Source organism: Aricia agestis, chromosome 12, assembly GCF_905147365.1.
Source record: "Aricia agestis chromosome 12, ilAriAges1.1, whole genome shotgun sequence".
Classification (NCBI taxonomy): domain Eukaryota; kingdom Metazoa; phylum Arthropoda; class Insecta; order Lepidoptera; family Lycaenidae; genus Aricia; species Aricia agestis.
In genome coordinates this window covers 9910850-9929622 of record NC_056417.1, presented here as the reverse complement: position 1 = coordinate 9929622, position 18773 = coordinate 9910850, and the positions used below count along the sequence as shown (strand labels likewise).

General features: G+C 36.7%; 2 protein-coding genes across 3 annotated transcripts in view; one reads left to right on the top strand and one right to left on the bottom strand.

Moving 5' to 3' along the window:
- LOC121732381 (keratin, type I cytoskeletal 9-like) overlaps positions 1 to 4000 on the top strand; it is a 31502-nt gene extending 27502 nt beyond the window's left edge. Inside the window, exons 4-6 of one of the 2 annotated variants that reach the window (XM_042122248.1) lie at positions 896 to 1519; positions 1625 to 1733; positions 3887 to 4000. In XM_042122248.1, the coding sequence (XP_041978182.1) occupies positions 896 to 1519; positions 1625 to 1733; positions 3887 to 3944 (791 nt within the window). In that variant the 3' untranslated portion in view covers positions 3945 to 4000. Of the gene's footprint in view, positions 1 to 895; positions 1734 to 3886 lie in introns of both variants that reach the window. The other variant, XM_042122247.1, reaches the window with a different exon arrangement.
- Positions 4001 to 5947: 1947 nt separating this feature from the next.
- Positions 5948 to 18773, bottom strand: LOC121732187 (lysophospholipid acyltransferase 7). Its single transcript, XM_042121981.1, has 7 exons — positions 18380 to 18773; positions 17784 to 18142; positions 12950 to 13101; positions 9805 to 10016; positions 9353 to 9526; positions 8950 to 9088; positions 5948 to 6806 (listed from the first exon to the last, which is right to left on the bottom strand). Exons 1-7 carry the CDS (start codon positions 18607 to 18609, stop codon positions 6615 to 6617), a joined length of 1458 nt encoding a protein of 485 aa, XP_041977915.1. The 5' UTR covers positions 18610 to 18773; the 3' UTR covers positions 5948 to 6614.

Here is an 18773-nt window from a genome sequence, read left to right as displayed (position 1 = left end):
TAAGTGTATCTACCACCTGTTCGAGAACTAACCCGACAAGAATAGTGTAAGGAGAGGAGAGGAGAATGAGTGTCTTGAAGCCAAAAGATGGAAAAGTTAAAATGTTGACAAAATAAGGATTCATCTCATAAAGTTCACAACTTATGGAGATTTGCAGTATATAGTGCAAATTCTATGAAGCGTTCTAGCTTGTCGTTATGAAGGTGTGATGTTCGTGTCATTTAACAGCTCTACAAAATAATGATCACGCAGTGTGTTATTCCGTAAATTTCGATGTGCTACTTAGCTGTAAGCTCAATTACTAATGGTATGGGGTGTGGGTTATAAAGGTTATTGAGGTGAGGCGAGCCCTTGAACAAATAACATGAATCTATTCAACACAAAAAATAGAATGCAAAAGCTTTTACTATAGTAGGTTAATCGAAAGATTTTAACTAAGGTAAAATCCAATTTTTTTTTTAATATCTATGGACGCATCACACCACGTCAGTCTGGCCCCGTGCTAAGTACCTAAAGGACTTGTGTTACAGGTATCAGACAACGGAAATATATTTAATACTTTTATACTATATACATATTATATTTAAGATTTTTATTACATTATACACATATATAATACACATCCAGACCCGGGAACATTGAAAACTTTTTGTTCCATCGGCGGGATTCGAACCCGCGACTCCCGGCTTGAGCTACCAACGCACTCACCACTGAGCCACAGAGGTCGTCATAATTGGAAATTTAAGAGTTTTCATACAATATAATACAACTACAATTTCATACTAATGTTGGCATTGGAGGTATGGCGTAGTCTGCCCTACTTACTTGCAGTTTAATAAATAAATATCTGCCAGCTACAAATTTTATACTTACATAATATTTTTCCTACTTCCAGGATCGCACTCCGAGCCAGCTAAGCCGTCAGCTCCGAAGCCAGTGCCGCAGTCACCGACTAGAGACGACTCTCCGCCGAGCTATCCCGCCCCCGCCCCGCCCACTAACAACAACTCGCCGTATGGTGGCAGCGGTGGGAGCACTTTCGGTGGCAGCGGTGGGAGCACTTTCGGTGGCTCCAACCCATATGGTGGCAGCGGTGGGAGCACCTTCGGAGGCTCGAACCCCTACGGTGGAAGCAGCCCCTACGGTGGTAGCAACCCCTACGGTGGCAACTCGCCGTATGGAGGTCATTCTAGCGGGGGAAATTCTCCGTATGGAGGCAACTCACCTTATGGCGGCAGCTCGGGCGGCTCCACTTTTGGAGGATCCAACCCGTACGGTGGCACTGGGGGATCAACTTTCGGAGGCTCCAACCCCTACGGTGGAAACTCGCCCTACGGAGGCAGTTCGCCCTACGGCGGATCTTCGAACCACGGCGGCTCCAGTTCCACTGGCGGTTTCGGTTTTGGAGGCTCCGGAGGCAAGAGTCCAGTAGACAGCATCCTGAGCACGCTGAACAACTTCGCCAAGGGCCAGGGTGGCCAGGGCGGATCCCTCTCCAGCATCTTCGGCAACGTCCTCGGTAATTTGTCCAAAAGCGGCAATCTGAATAGCCTCTTCAACACCAGGCCCATCATGGAGAATCCCAACTACTCGTCATACTCTAACCCCCGAAATTCTCCATCAGGCAACCCGCCGGTGCAGCCGCCCAACCAGAATAGGAATTACAACAAGAATTACGCCCAACACAGTGGCGCCACCACTAATAAGCCGGTTTCCTACGGCTGGAACGTTGGGTAAATACCCTGTATATGGCGAGGCTTCTCTATCCACGCATTGCATGATCTGCTTAGACTTATTTTCCACTAATTTTAAGACAGCCAAGTATTCTGATGGCGAGCCTAGCTTTATTATCTATGTAGTGCTTATTGTTGTTTTTTCTTATTATTATTTTTTTTTATTAATAGGCATGATGACTATTTTTTTTTTCTTATCGGTAATTGAAAGACACTTAAAAAATAGAAACATCGTTGAAAGAATGACTCTGATAGCTTAAAATTCACCAATATATGACAATTCAAATATCTCATAAAAAAGACCTGCCCGAAACGCTCCATACAAAGTGCTACGAAAGTATGACGTCAATCTTTCGTAGTTTGTACGCATCGGGAGACAATTTTGTTCGACAGGTATATTAAATATTGCGTTTATGAAAGTGGTTTCATAACAAAAGTTGTTTTGATTGCATAAGTTATCGAATTGTATACAAATATTAAAATTTTAAAAAAAATCGACTTGAATATCCAACTTTGAAGGCGCTTAACAAAAAAAATACAAATGCTATCAAGCTGAAATTTTGGGAACACTTATTTCTTACCGTGATTTCTTTATTTTTTTAACAAAATTCGCTAATCTTTGACCTTGTCATCATCCCTATTATTATAATATCACGCACAGAAATGTAAAAATCTGTAACACTGCAATATTATTTCGCTATCAATTGACTTGCCTGTTTATATGAACTCTAACTTGGTGAAGTGAAAGGTAACAAATTATGTAGCACTATAACAAAATAACATGGACTTCTGGTTATAAATATAATAACTTTGATTTTATAAACTAATATTGTAAAGGTATATGAAAATATCACAGTAATATTATGTATGAATCTCAAAGAATCTAAAATTTTTAAATAAGATTTATACCACCACCAAAATGTTTTTAAAATATGTATTTTACTTTTTGTGTAACTTGCCGAATAAGTTTGCCGTGTTTATAGGCCTAAGTTATTTTCTAAGTCTAACCAATCAGTAACAAGTATCAATGTATTTTCCGATGTGGCAATGCTAATATGAATAATTGAATATTAATAATAATGTAAGTATACTTTAAAAAGTAAGTAAAAATATCAGTTGCTCTAATATTAGAAGGTTCTTAAGCGCTGCAGGTAAATTACACTTTACAATTATTTGCAACTAGCTTTTGTTGTTGTCGAGTCTGCACTGTATATAATTTTAATAATATGCACGAATATTCTGTTACAATGTTTTACCTACTAGTAGTATTTAAAAATTTTTAAATATTTTTATAAGTATTTGAATTTAGAGTCCTGATTTAAGAGATTATTTTAAACCACAAGATTTCTGGTCACAAATATTAGCACTAGATTTTTATAGATGACTCAAAAGTGCTAGTGAGAAAATAACATTTTTATATTTTACCTATAAAACGAAAACTTTGAATGGCTGTCATAGAAATAATAGCATTTTACGAACCAGAAAAGCCCCTTAATAAGCAAGTTTTAATTAGATGTCAATATATTTTTCTTTGTCTAAGGGTCAATTCAGACCGCAACGCGACGCATAGACGCATTTCTAAATTTGTATGGATTTGACAGAATTGCAGGAGCCAGTCCACACGGCGCGTTGCGTCAGCGTTGCGTCGACGCAGCGCTGCCGTTGCGTTGTTTTACATACAAATAACCAATGTGTTCACATGGCGCGCTACGTTGTGACTGCAGCGCGCAACGCACATATGACGGACAGCGTTAAGACTGCTTCGTAATAACGCTGCGATGACGCAGCGCCCGTGTGGCCGGCTATGCGTCAAACGGCAGCGCTGCGTCGACGCAACGCCCGTGTGGACAGGCTCTTACGCAATTGAAATCTGTCGAAGTACAAATTTATAAATGCATCAACGCGTTGCGTTGCGGTCTGAATTTACCCTAACATTTTTTTGCTAGGCAAAGTCCAAAGTAAAAATAGTCTTCTAAGAAAGGGGTGAGCATAATAATTACATATAAAAAAACTACTACATATAGTAGTTTTTTTTTCATGATCTGGCCACCAAAGAATGTTACTTTCTAAGAATTTCAAATAGCTTTAATCGTAATACTCAATACCAGTTTCTCAGGTGCCATGCCTAATACCATTATATTGTATTTTTTCAGCGTGACAATGCTTGTGACGTACCTCATACAACAGTACTTCCAGTGTTTTACCGTCTGATACTATTTATTGTGCCTTAACATTGTTTAAATGTTCTAATAAATGTTACCATAATATACCAGTGTTGTTACTAGCCTTTAGTATAGGTTGCATGATTGAGTTTTTTTTTTTGTTATTAAGTATATTAGAATTAGAAAAAAAATCAGATAAAAAACAAATAGGTTATATAAACACTTAAATGCTCATTGTTTATATAACCTATTTGTTTTTTATTAACCAAATAGGTTATATAAGCAATTGCGGTTTAACTTAGAACAATGGGTACCTGAATTCAGGTACCCATTGTACCCATGTACAATCATTTTGGGTACCCAAAATGACTGTAAGGAAAATAAATAAAAGTTTCAAAATTTACCTTGACATTTTTTAATTATAAATATAAATTACGTAGTAAGAATGTCATGATCCATTAAATGCATTATATAATGACACAGTGTATATATTACGAACTTATTACAATACACATCTACAAGTCATACAAGATACACAATATCTTCATTGAGACTAATATGAATTGCACATTTATCACTAATTGAGAAACTTTAGTTTCTAAGGAAATAGTTGAAGACCGTAAAGGAGTGAGCACACTGAGACGGGCGGTGCCGGGGCTCAAAGCAAAAATCCGCCTCCACACAATTTGTATGGAAGCGGATGCGCGTATCGCACACTGTGTCAGGGCGCAGCGGATTTCCGCTTCCATACAAATTGTAGGGAGGCGGATTTTTGCCGTACCAAGTAATATAATGTAACCCGAAAACTACACAGACATTATTTATAATATAAATATGGATATCTGAATGTCAATAGACATTTTAAACAATCCCAATTTTTTTTCATCCAGTGTTTATAGTAGTATGACTAATTATAAATTTCATTATGTTGAGAAGTTTACAGTAATTCGAATTATATTATCTTTGTACAGCCTGGCCCAAAAGTGTAAATATTATTTAAAGTGTTGCCATACTTAAGGATTTAACGCCAAAAATAATAAAAGACACCTTTTTTGTTAACTCTTTGCGGCAAAGCTGTAAGTTATAAAACTTATCTTAACATTCCTATAACCCTTTTTTCTGTAGCCACATCTTAAAGATTTCAAATATCGAAATCTCAATACACCACGAGCCTTTTGATAATATTTAGTATAACAAAGTCAGGGCCCCCGTAAGGGCTACTGGCGGTGTGCAAAAAAAGGATTTTGGCGCCCCTTTAGTCAAATTTTTTGGGTCCTTGGTTTTGGCGCCCCTAAAGATGGCGATTTGGCGCCCCTAGAGGATGGCGCCCGTGTGCATTGCACACATTGCACATATATGGTACCCTGAACAAAGTATACTGATACCTAACAATAATTGATTTAAAAACACCCTAAATTCATAAATTATGTAGCCTTACAGACTTTAGTCTTATTTTCAACCTGTAATCATTCTAACGTTTCCATTATTATATATATCAGTTTTTATTCCTTTTATTAAAATAATTTTGTCACAACTTTACATACGGTACAGTACAATATGACTTTAAATGAGGTTCTGTGCAAAAAAATTAACAAGATTAAAAAATGATAACAATTTCAAAGCAATAATTTATAGTAGTAATACATGTTTTGGCACACTACACTAAGACATTAAATTAAAATTTTGTAAAACAACGAATAAAATAGTTTTACATTTTCTGACAACTTGTAAACAATCCCGCGTGTTAGTTGTTTATTTACATTATTAAATTATAATGTTTATCGCCAAATAAATACCTTGAAAGAGGTATGATAGCATACTCTTGTATCATCTGTATAGAAACAAAAGAATGTGCATAATCCAAATTTGCACTACTAGCGCCCTCATGATTTATTGCCAGCAGCCCTACCATGAATTTAAAGCTATAGTATTTATCGATACTCGATATCGACTACGTAAATTTTTAGTACTTATGGCAAATTTTACAGTGCCTCTAGCGGTCACTTGCGGAACTGAAATCGCCATACTAAATATTTACGTAGTCGGTATCGAGTATCGATAAATACTATAGTATTAAACTCATGGTAGAGGTAGAGGTAGCTACAATAATTCATGAAGGTTTCGATCAAACTCTGAGATTGTACCCCATTTCTAAAACCTAAAGGTACCACTCGGGTAATTCAAATAAAATGCCACTTAATGGCACAGGTAATAGGTTTGATTTTGCTATACGCCACTACAAAGCAGCGGTGGCGTGTGCCGCTGCGGCAAAATAAAACCTATTAGGCTGTGTCATAAAGTTGCATTTTGCGCTTGCGGTAAAGATCGAAAAGTCACCTTAATACTACCCAATAAAAGAGTCCCCTTGAGCAAATCCTAAAGGATCCAATCAACCATTTAAACATGATTTCAATGTGAAAAAAAAATTACAGGAATAAAATGGACCCATAATAAATACAGATAAAACTAGAAAACAAATTCGTGACCTCATTTTAGCCCATTAAAAATGTGTTAAGCCACTTAAATTTTTGTTGCATTGATTTTGTTGCAATAAAAACATTATAAGTAAATTAAAAAATAACCACAAAAAAATAATGAAAAATCTCAAAAATAAAAAAATAACAACATAAATAACATTTGAACACAAGTTATAAATTCATAAAAAATATTATACTAAAAAACTCACGATAATTATAAATTGCAAGATTTATCTTAACTCTTACGCCCTGTGTACTTTCTTCAAAATCAGTCCAAGAATGAGGAAAACGAGCCATACACCATACCAATAGTGGTACAGCGAAGAATAGTATATCCATATACGATCAAATGTCAGAAGCAGGAACGCTGCCGCTTGGTATGACTCGGAGTGGGAACGCAGGAACCACATTATAAAACCGATGACTTTCTTTTTCTGTAATAAAAGAAATAGGTTTTTTTACATTCAATTTCATATTTTTTTAACCTGCTTTCCTTAATCATGGCGTATATCTAAACTATATTATACTATTTTATATTAAGCCAATTCAGTTAATAACCCATCGACTTCCAAGTGGCACCCAGGTACCGCATAACAATTGAAAAGCTATTGTGTCTGCAATTGCCACGATCGAGGTATTAATTATATATTAATATACATAGCTATATTATTCTGTTTGTCTTGTCCAATTGTCCAGGCCCAATTCACACCGGATCGGCAGCGGCGCGAAGAGCACTTTTAGTGTGAAATAATTTTAAACTTTATTTACATACATAATATGTATGTAAATAAAGTTTAAAATTAGTAGTAGTAGTAGTTATATTATAACTACTAGTATCGCTTGAAAACTTCAAAAGGGCTCGAGGCGCCGCGGGCGGTCGCGCGGTACCTCGAGGCGCCGCGCGACCGTCGGCGGAAAGTGCTCGCGGCTTCCCGCGACCGCGCGCGTCGTGGCTCGAGGCCTCGAGGCACCTCGAGGCCTCGAGGTGCCGCGAGCACGTTACGCCGATGGACGCGGGGTGCACAGTGGATCGAAAATCGAGTACCATAGACATAAGAACTTGAATTTCCAGATGTCATTCTTTTGGGCTGAAATATGGTCTCCTAGTTGTTATTACATAATAAAATGTAAAAAGACGCAGCTACGTGTAATAATAAGGGAGTTACAATTTTTTTATGAAAGTAAAGAACACGGATCATTTAACAAAAAAACAATAGAATATGTCAAGTAGTTCCAGACAATTTAATTTAATTCAGTTGGAAGTTTTAAATTGTTACTGGGGACACTGGATAAAGAGAGGGTTGATACATTATATCACATTATATTATTTCTTTCTTCTTTCTATTTGAATTAAGTTTTTATTTAACCAAAATGAAGTACAAATAGTGCCGTAATACAAAATATGCCAAAATGTGAGTAATAATTAGTACTATAATAGTGTGTGAGGATATAATGCGATTCCAGAGATATCATCCTCATTTTTCATGTCGGCTCCACACTCAAATTTCTTAAAAAAATTATTACTCCCTTATTATTACACGTAGATGAGCCTTTTTACATTTTATTATGTAATAACAACTAGGAAAACATATTTCATCCCAAAAAAATGACATCTGGAAATTCAAGTTCCTATGTCTATGAAACTCGATTTTTGATCCACTGTGCGGCGCTCTGAAGGTAGCGCGCGGCCGCCAGCGACTGCGAGCGTCCACAAGCGGCCGCCCGCGGCGACGCGAGCCGCCTCTGCCGGCCTCGCCGCGCCTCTTCGCGCCGCTGCCGGCCGCTGCCGATCCGGTGTGAATTGGCCCTAAAAATATTTTATATAGTTCTAATGCAGGGTATCTTAGAAGAATCTTAAAAAGGATAAATATATTTGATAATGTTTTAATATCAGATTGCATACAGTGGTTCCAACATGAAAACTTTTAACAAATTCAAGGTAAAAGAAGTTACAATGTCTTCAATGTCAAACAAATAATAAAACCAGTAATTATGGAGACGATAAATATCCATAATAACATGTCGTGATTGTAAATAGTTTATGTAACAAATAGTGAATTAGCATTATATAGCAACCACATACATCTACTAAAGTATGGTTGCGGATCATCAAGAAATTCATACCTGCTCTACTTGTGTCTAGAAATCGCAAACAAGAAAAAATACATGTGGCACTCGGGGCCTGCCGCGATAAAGCTATTGCATAGCATTTTTTATCAACTTATGCAATTACAATTCGCATACGTCTAGTCGCACATACACAAACACCGTGCTGTAATCTTACAACTGACAGACAGAGACGGTGTTTGTGAGCATGTCAGCAGTATACAGTGCCGATCGTAGGGCGTTAGGTTTTGGCGTTACGGAATTTCTTTATTCGGCCGCCGCACTCGGATGCCGCGATAAAAGCTATGCAATAGGTAAATAAATTGGTACCTCATTTGTAATGGAACCATACGAGCAAGATATCAGTATTTTTGTATGAGACCAAAAGACATTTTTGTGCAAATGAAGAAGACAAGTAGTGATAGATGATACGTTAAGGTCACAAAAACAAGACAAAAAAGAAATACAGACCATCCCAGTAGCATTCTTGTAGTACAGCTTGTAGAATATATCCTCGGCCATCAAGTAGAACGGACAGAAATAGATGCAGAAGAAGTAGCCAGCGTGGAAACCATGCCAGATCACAGAGACAAATAACGCAGCATGGATTCTGAAAATAAAAATAATATGTTATGTAATTATATGCATATATTTTATGTAAAAATATAATGCCTTCATAATTAATGTTTTGCAGTCACTTACAAATCAATAATAGTACATTTTACAGCAGGTTATCTAATTCCCAGTGATATAGCAATAATTTAAAAGATGTATCAAAAAATTTTTGGCTTTTCAAACAAATTTTTTCTACACATATATTGAGATCCACTGAGCCCGGTCATGTTTATGCTGTGTTAGTGTGTGAGTTACTTACTTCAATGGCACAATAGGGAACCGTTTGTAGACGACCATAGCGACCCAGTATTGCACAGCCTTGTTCCACACTTTCATGGAGTCACGAAGGGTTACAACTGTCTCACAACCCCAAACATCCATACACTCAATAGTGTTGAAGTCATATTTAGTAACTCTTGCTTCTTCATCAGACCTGAAAAAGAAGATTTCTGTGATAACAGGGGTGACAAATTATACAAATATGTAATAACATGCAATAAGAAATGTTTATTGTATTAACATAATGCTAAAATAAACAAACCCTGAAAAACCATAACCCTGATAAAAATTATAATTAAATACACCACCAAAATTTTTCTGCAAAAGTTTGAAACAAAGACAACTATGTTATCGAAAATAGGAAACAACAGAAAAATTATTAAATTTTATAGAAATTAAAAAAAATGTAAAATTAAAAAAACAATAACTCACATATTCTTAAGCCTCATATATCCAACTGTAGGTCCGTGTCCAGATCTGTTCTTGCCATCAACAGGATATGCGCCCAAGCCACATGCAGTACACGCACACTCAGCCAGTGTCATACCAGAGTAGAGACGGGTGCGGAAAGTAGCAAATAACATCCATGGATACATTATACGGTAAAAGAATGTCCTGTTTGCATACTCGTCTGAGAATACATACTGAAATGAAATAAAATATAATTCATGTTTAAAAATATTATTTTTATGCCACAACTGCAACTACCAGAATCTCATGGCAAATTTGGATGGGAGATTTTCAAAAAAATCCTTAATCATTGGATATTTTTTTTACATTTGCATGTGTCACACACAGAATCAGCCACTATAAGGAAAAAAAAAGTATCAAACTTTTTGCTCCAATTTCCCCAGTATTAGTAACGTCAATTTCTTTTTTCCATTTTTTGCCATCAGGTTCTGATAGAACCATAATTTTGAAATTAAAAAAAATACAATAACACATCTATTACTTTATTACTACTACAATTTCAGGCATTATAATATTGTTTATCGTGCAGGAATTCAATTTATTTATTTTCTTAAATAAACAGAATTTGATCTCAATTGAAAGCAACCAAAAATCTATCTCAAATAGCTGTTTGAGAAAAGGAACAAACAAACACATTAATAAACAAATTGATTAATTCAATTTTATTTAAAGAAGTGTAGGTATAAAAAATTACACACAGAATATTATGTAATTGGGCATTTTCAAAAAAATGTGTACCCCTGGTTTTTACCTTGTCCCTTCACTTCGCTACAGATTATTTGTAAAAAATTACATACATACAAAATGTTATTTTGTAATTTTAATGTAGGAGCAAAAACAAGTTTTCTTTTATTAAAATACATTCACGTTTGTATAAAATTTTATTTAGTATGAGATTTATAAGGGTTTTTAAGTACCGAAAACTATTAAATTCACCTGTCCCCTTCCCAGAAGTTGTAAGAAAATCTTTAATAACTATTATTTTTCTTAAAGTAAGTTGCTTAAAAAACATATTTTAGATTCCTAAATATTTAATGTATCAATTGAATGACTTGTTATTGAAAAATCTAACATAATTTAACTACAAATTAATTAAAATTATAATCATGAAAATACAACCCGACCGGAATGTTCTGTTTAATGACCGTTTTTTTTTTAGTTTTATAAACATACTACAAAAATATTTTCGGCACTAAATGATAGCACTATATTTCATTGTACATCGAGAAACTCCAATTTGAATTTAGTAGTTAAAAATCTGCTACAAGACGCGGACGCAGATTGGACGGTTCTTCAGGAACGGTTTATTTGTTCAGATAAGTGACCATATTTTGTAAGCATTATTATACTTTCTCTAACTATTATTACTGTTGACACGTTGCAAAATTATCTAAGTATTTAGTATAAAAAATGAAATTGTGATAACTATTATCGGTTATTTACAAACACTTTAAAAGTAAAAGAAAGTAATATTATGTGACTACCGATTTGTGACTTTTCCTATGGTCACATATAATGGAACGGACAAGTCACAACAGGCGGAAAGCATAAGGTTTAGTTCGCATTTTAAATAAATCATTTTTTTATTCACAGATTTTATTAAGAAAATTGGAGATTTTTAAACTGGTAGGATTAACATACAAATATATTTTTTATTACTTATGTGTTAAGGTGACGCCGCGTTAAAGTAAAAAACCGTTTTGGATATGTTTTAGATTGCTAGTTTTCTATGAAAGGCCGGCCCGGCCTCTCTCAGAAAACAAGCAATGGAACAGCAAAAAATGGAAAGGGCGTAAGCGACAAAATAGTTTTGTCGCGTAATTTAAAAACCATAAATACATTTCATATAAGCTATGGGCAAATTAAAGTGTAAAAGCTTGAACCAATCCACGTACATTTTTGGAAGCTTAAATCACTCTTCTCTGTTGGAAAAATATCAATCACTTTTTTTACACAGGTTTATTTGATTGATTATTCTGTGTTATAAAAGTTGACCAATCGTGTTATGCTATGGGTAAATCAAAGACAAAGACATGATAAATACTGTCAATGAACTTTAATTTCTTAGCTTTAGTCATTGAAAAATCGATATCGCTACAGCCAAATTATCAAGGCGTCGCCTTTACTTAACAATAACAAATATACTATTTAAAATTTAAGTACCTGAAAGTTTTATTTTTTAAATAATTTCCACTACTTTTCTATCAGTAAAGTTGAAAATCATTTTGTGTCATGATATTTTTAGATTTATAATAACTAGACATCTGATTATATGCATTTGCATACTTGCATATGCAAATGCATATAATGTCACTTTTTAGGCGATAGTGCATATTTTGGCAATTTTTCGTTGATAGTGCATATTTCGGTATTCCATGGGCATTAAGATGGCAATCGGAAAATGTTGGTAGACAATTATTATTGGCGTATAAATAAATAAAAACTAAAAAGTCTTTATTTCAAGAAATTAAAAATTATGGATTTTATGAAATTATAAAAATAAGTAGTGCAACAATAAAAATGTTTAAATAAAAGGTTTTTGTGTTATAAAAACTCCTTTAAATATGTTAAATATTACTTACTCATGTAAAAAAATCAAAAATAATAAGTAAAAATAATAATGGGTAGGTCACATAGTCACACTATGAATTAAAAATAATTGCTACTCTTGTTGATCCTTGAAATTATCTATATTTTTTAATAAACAATTAAATATGCATTTCACTAGATTAAATAAACGAAGGAACCCATTTATTGCTGTATTTTTTTGTATTAAATTATATTTTACATTTAGTCGCACAACGGAATCTGTTTCGTCGAAAATTCGATTTTGTTTCAATAATATCAGAATTATATAACGTTTTCGGCATTCTTTTTAACTTATTCCATTAGTTCAATATTTTTCCTTGTATATGACATTCAAATAAAGGTAAATAAATGACCTTAAAAAATATAGATATATTTTTGCAAGGGTACACGTTTTTTTGAAAATGCCCAATTGATTAGCATTAAAACATTTTGTCATTTGCTTTGCATTGTGTGCAAGTTATATATGTAATTTTAGTAAGAAAAAAAAGTATTGTTTACTATTGATTTTGTAACTTACTTCGAGTGGGAAGAATTTCGCCAATGCGAGATATAAAGTGACATACAAAGGAACAATTCTCAAGTTGTCAGCAGTGAAGCGCATATGGTCAGCATACTTGCTGTACGGTCGGTAGAAATAGTCATCGAAAGTGCGGTATCTATAGTACGGACCTGAAATAAAAATAAATATGCTCAGTATTATGTCCAGAATAAGTATTAAAACACTAAATTACGAAAGAACAGCTTTATTGAGCTAGGTAGCAAAATACACTGAAAATATTTATGTACCCACTTAGTTCATCTTATTATGTCAATAAGAAAAACAAGAATGTACCCACATCAACCAACCTACAAAGTTCACACAAAATATTAGATGTGTATCCTACATACCTCCCCCTTAAGTATGTACATAAGTATAGCATAAAAAACAAACTAATAATAATAATTGAACATTTCACATCATCAATAATATTGAACCCAAAAAAGTAATTTTCTAAACAATACAATGTAAGCAGCATTCAATAAATATAAATCAAAATAACAATTTAATTTTTTGGTATTCCTAACATCTCAGCCCAAGATTCTTCACTAGGAATTTCTATAATATCTGGCGACTCATCGTTTCTCGAGATATTAGAATCTCTCCCTCCATCCGTATCATGAGATGAGTCCTTATCATGTGATGTGATTTTTATAATTTGATCAATATGCCTGTCGATGATAAGCCCACCTTCTGTCTGCACTTTATAACTGGATGGACCCGTTTTCTCCACTATAACTCCAGGTAACCAGTTTGGACCAGAGGCATAGTTTCGGTATCTTATTTTACAACCAACATTAGTCTCTCTGTTCCGTCTCTGACAATTGACATGTATTTGTTTATCGGTTCTTCTTCGTTGTATATGGTCTGGATGTAGGGTATCCAGTAAGGTACGTATCCTCCGATTCATCAAGAGCTCTGCAGGACTCTTTTGTGTTCCAGCACAAGGTGTTGCTCTGAGACCTAGTAGCATATTGGGTATCTTCACATCCCATGTTAGGTAATCCATTTTACGTATTTTATCTTTTACAGTCTGGACCATCCTTTCAGCCAATCCGTTGGTAGCAGGGTGATATGGTGCTGTGGTAATGTGTCTTATTTTGTTGGAGTCTAAAAACTGCCTCATTTCTTCAGACACAAAAGCTGTACCATTGTCAGACACCAATATCTCACACAGACCATGTGTCGCGAAGACTGTTCGTAGGTGTCGGATGACCGTCGCCGAGGTCATATTGTTAACGATAAATACTTCAGGCCATCTTGAGTACGCGTCCACGATGATCAAAAAATTTTTGTTCTGAAAAGGGCCAGCGAAGTCTATGTGAATCCTGGACCAAGGTCTAGTAGGTGTTATCCATTCGTGCTGTGTTCTAGGTGGCATATGCCGATGTTCCAGACATTTGTTGCATTGACTCACTAGTGCCTCTATATTTTCATTTAAATATGGCCACCAAACGTAACTTCTTGCTAGTGCTTTGGTCTGCACAATTCCACTATGCATCTTATGCAATGCTCGTAACGTAGCTTCACGCAAAGGTGGCGGTACCACTACGCGATTACCTAGCAAAAGACAGCCATCTTGTAATGATAATTCAGAGCGATGTAGCCAGTAGGTATGTAGCTCTGGCTCCCTTACTCTTGTAGGCCACCCTCGTAGGACATAATGAATTATTTGAGACAGTGTTTTATCTTTTTGTGTCTCTGTCGCAATATGCTGAGCGTCAAATGGGAAGTCTTCTGGTTTTTCAGCCATTAATAATATTTCGCTCATTTCCTCTTCAGGCTTTTCTGGCACAGGCTGTGGCCACCTACTCAAACTGTCAGCGCTACCTATCTGTGCTCCAGGCTTGTATACTATATTATAGTTGTGTGCTGTTAAAGCGATTGCTATTCTGGTCAAACGGGGTGATAATATAGTCGGCATCGGTTTTTTGGGGTGAAATATACCAAGAAGGGGTTTATGATCGGTGACCACAGTGAATGACCTGCCAGCCAAATAGTTGTGAAATTTTTGTATGCCAAATAAAATAGCTGTTGCTTCTTTGTCAAGTTGTGAATATCGTCTCTCTGTTGAGCTTAATGTTCGTGAGCTCATAGCAACAGGGCTTTCTTTTCCACCATCAGTAATATGAGAGAGAACCGCTCCAACACCATACTCCGAGCTGTCACATGTCAATAAGAGAGGTTTGTTTAAATCATAGTGCACGAGTGTCATATCAAATGTAAGAGCTTGTTTAGCTGTGTCAAACGCAATTTGTTCCCGTTCCATCCACTGCCATGCCTGTGATTTATCCAAAAGCCGATGTAAGGGCTCAAGAATTGTAGCTTTGTGAGTGATAAACCTCTCGTAAAAATTATACAGGCCGAGAAATGCTTGTAATTCCTGAACATTCTTGGGCTCTGGGATTCTGTATGGATTCGACCTTGCTCGGTGACGGGTGGATGCCATCACCATCAATGACAAACCCCAAGAATTCAACTTTTTCTTTTGCAAACTTACATTTCTTCTTATTAAGACGTAGTCCCGCTGTTTCGATGCGTACTAGTACCTTGTCCAGGCGTTTCAGCATTTCTTGTATGGTGCTACCAGAGACAATAATATCGTCTATCAAAACTGCTACTCCTTTGATGCCTGCCAGTAGAGCTGTCATCATTCTTTGGAAAATGCCCGGGCAGGCCTTTACGCCAAATGCTAGCCTGTGTACGGAATACAGTCCTTTGCAAGTATTCAATGTCAAAAGTTTTGCTGTCTCGTCGGTGACAGTAACTTGAGTGTATGCCCGATCTAGATCAAGTGTTGTATAGAATTTCCCGCCACCTATCTCAGCGAACACCTCATTCGCTGTAGGCATAGGATAGGTATCTGATTCAGTGGCTTCATTGACGGTACTACGGTAGTCCCCGCAAAGTCTGACTTCACCAGATTTTTTAATAACTGGTACAATCGGTGTTGCCCACTCTGAGTATGCCACTGGTCGTAGGACGCCTTCAGATACCAGCCTGTCAATTTCATTCTCTACTCGTTCCTTAATAGCGTATGGAACCGGGCGAGCTTTCAAAAATTTTGGTACAGCACCTGGTTTCAAATGTATGGTGACAGGGTCCCCCCGGTAGGTACCGAGACCGTCCTTGAACACTTCACTATGTTTAGTGATAATACTTTCCAGCGCAGTAGAATCTCCATTAGAAAGAAAATTTATGTTCATACTTATGCCAAGATGACCGAGCCAGTCTCTCCCTAGTAGGTTGGGTCCGGTACCCTTGGCCACTAGCAATGGGAGCTTGTGTTCGGCGTCCATGTATCGAACAGGTACCACTGTCCGCCCGAGCAGATGAACAGGTGTGTCGGTCCACGTGCGCAGTGCCAGTGGCGCAGGTTGGAGGCGATGCGGCGGCGGCAGGCGGGGCAGCACCGCGCGCCACGTGCGCTCGTTGATCAGCGTGTGGCATGCGCCCGTGTCCACCTGCAGCTCCACTGGCGCGCCCGCAAGCACCACCCGAATGATGAAAGGCGGCACTCGACTTGTACTTTGTACCGCATAGATGCCATTCAAATTTGCAGATTCCTCCTCCTCCGTAAAGTTCATTTTGTTTGCATTTTTCTTGGTCATACAGATTTTTTCCAGGTGTCCGACTTTCTTGCAGAACCGACACGTCGTATTGATGAAACGGCATTCGCCACCGTGCCTGTCTCCACAGCGATAGCACAGTCGAAAAGAATTTCGAGGAGCAGGCCGCAGTGCTGCAGTAGGTGGCGCCGACGTTCGCGGAGCAGGGCGGGGGCGCAGCGCGTTGACATCCAAATCCATAGGTTCCGGCGGCGGCAACGGCGATCCAACGGGTGCAGCAGCCAGCGCGGTTGCTCCTGACGACGCCTGCGCGCCACTGTAGCTGGTGCTCTCCACTACATGTATCATACGCATGTCTTTTACGGCACTTTCAGATGATAACATGGCGTCGACTACGTCCTGGTAAGTAAGATTGTCTTTTTTCAGCAACTCGTACTGCAATTTCTCGTATTTCATGCCACACACGAGTCTGTCCCGCAACATTCGTTCTAAGTCGCTGAAATTGCAGTTAGCACTTATCCGTCGAAGTTGAGCTATGTACTCGGCAGCGGATTCGCCACGATTTTGATCGCGTTTATAAAACTTGTACGACATAGATATCTCATTTGGTTTCGGACTATAATGTTTGGTTAGAATGTCTATGATTTCATTGAATGACACATCGGTTGCTTTTCGCGGAGTAATTAACGCCAGTAATGTTTCGTACACTTGCGGACCGCACACCGTAATAAAATTGGCACGTTTTACATTGTCCACTATGATTCCATTTGCTTCAAAACAAAACTTTAGTCTATCGATATAGTTGTCCCAATTGTCTGTTTGTGTATTGTATTCACTAAATTTTACGCATTTTCGATCCATTTTCAATTTTACACTTCGTCGCCACTATTATGTCCAGAATAAGTATTAAAACACTAAATTACGAAAGAACAGCTTTATTGAGCTAGGTAGCAAAATACACTGAAAATATTTATGTACCCACTTAGTTCATCTTATTATGTCAATAAGAAAAACAAGAATGTACCCACATCAACCAACCTACAAAGTTCACACAAAATATTAGATGTGTATCCTACACTCAGAAAACTTGAAAAAAAAATATTTTGAGTTGCGTTCACATTTTATATAAAGGAAAAACGAAAGGAAGTGATGTTACTTACTGGTAAGGTATTCAGCACTTTGTTTATATTTTTTACCGAATCATTAGCATAATTTACTATACAATGGTTTCAAATCATATTTACCAGTCAGTAAGCCTATGTAGTTGAAGCAATAGTGTAGAAGGTCTTCTAAACTTGGATTAATCAATTCCGGAAACTCCTCATCTTTCACATCCTTCTTTTCTACATCTTTTGCATCCTTCTTTTGTACGTCTTTGCCATCCCTCTTCTCCACATCTTTTCCGTCCTTTTTTCCTTTGTCACGTTGATTAGCCGCTAACCAAGAGCCATTCATTTCAAAAGCTACTCCCACTACTCTCAGCACGATGATCATTTCAACAAGATTTGTATGGCCAGAGTGAGATTTCATACCAAATTTTTCTCCAATTCGGAACACAAATAAGTAACTGAACATGAAAAAGAAGGCCACCACATGACAAGATCTGTAAGAAAACAAAAATAAAGAACCATTCTGTTATGCAAAAAAAAAAGAACAATATAGTTTAGAGCTAAGTCTTAACTTTAACCCATCAATCCCCAAGCGGCACCCGGCTATCGCATAACAATTGAAAATATATTGTGTCTGCGATACCCACAATCTATAATTCTATATCGTTGTTATAATTTTGTCTTAACATAAAATATACATAAATAGCGTAACAAAGTGGCAATTAACTTACTTAATGTGCGAGTTTTTCACAGCGAACATTCCCAAAGCCCCCGATATAATAGGATGCGCGGCATCGTAGCCCGACACCGTGATTACCAATAAAAGGCCCAACGCTGTCCCGATCCATTTCTTAAGATCAACTGTCTTAATATTTCTATAAACGGGCCCAATAAAAATGCTAAATAGGAGTAGTAGCAAATAAATAATATCGTTCTTATTTTTTAATATGAACGCGAGCATGATTGTTTTTCTAAATCACAATTTACTTTTTAGATAATCCTTTGATAACTGCGATCCTACAGGATATTTCTAGAAGATTTTTCATGCAATTCACATCACTACAGAATAATTAACTACAATAATTACAAAAAGTTTACTAAACACACGACGCAACTCAGCGGCGA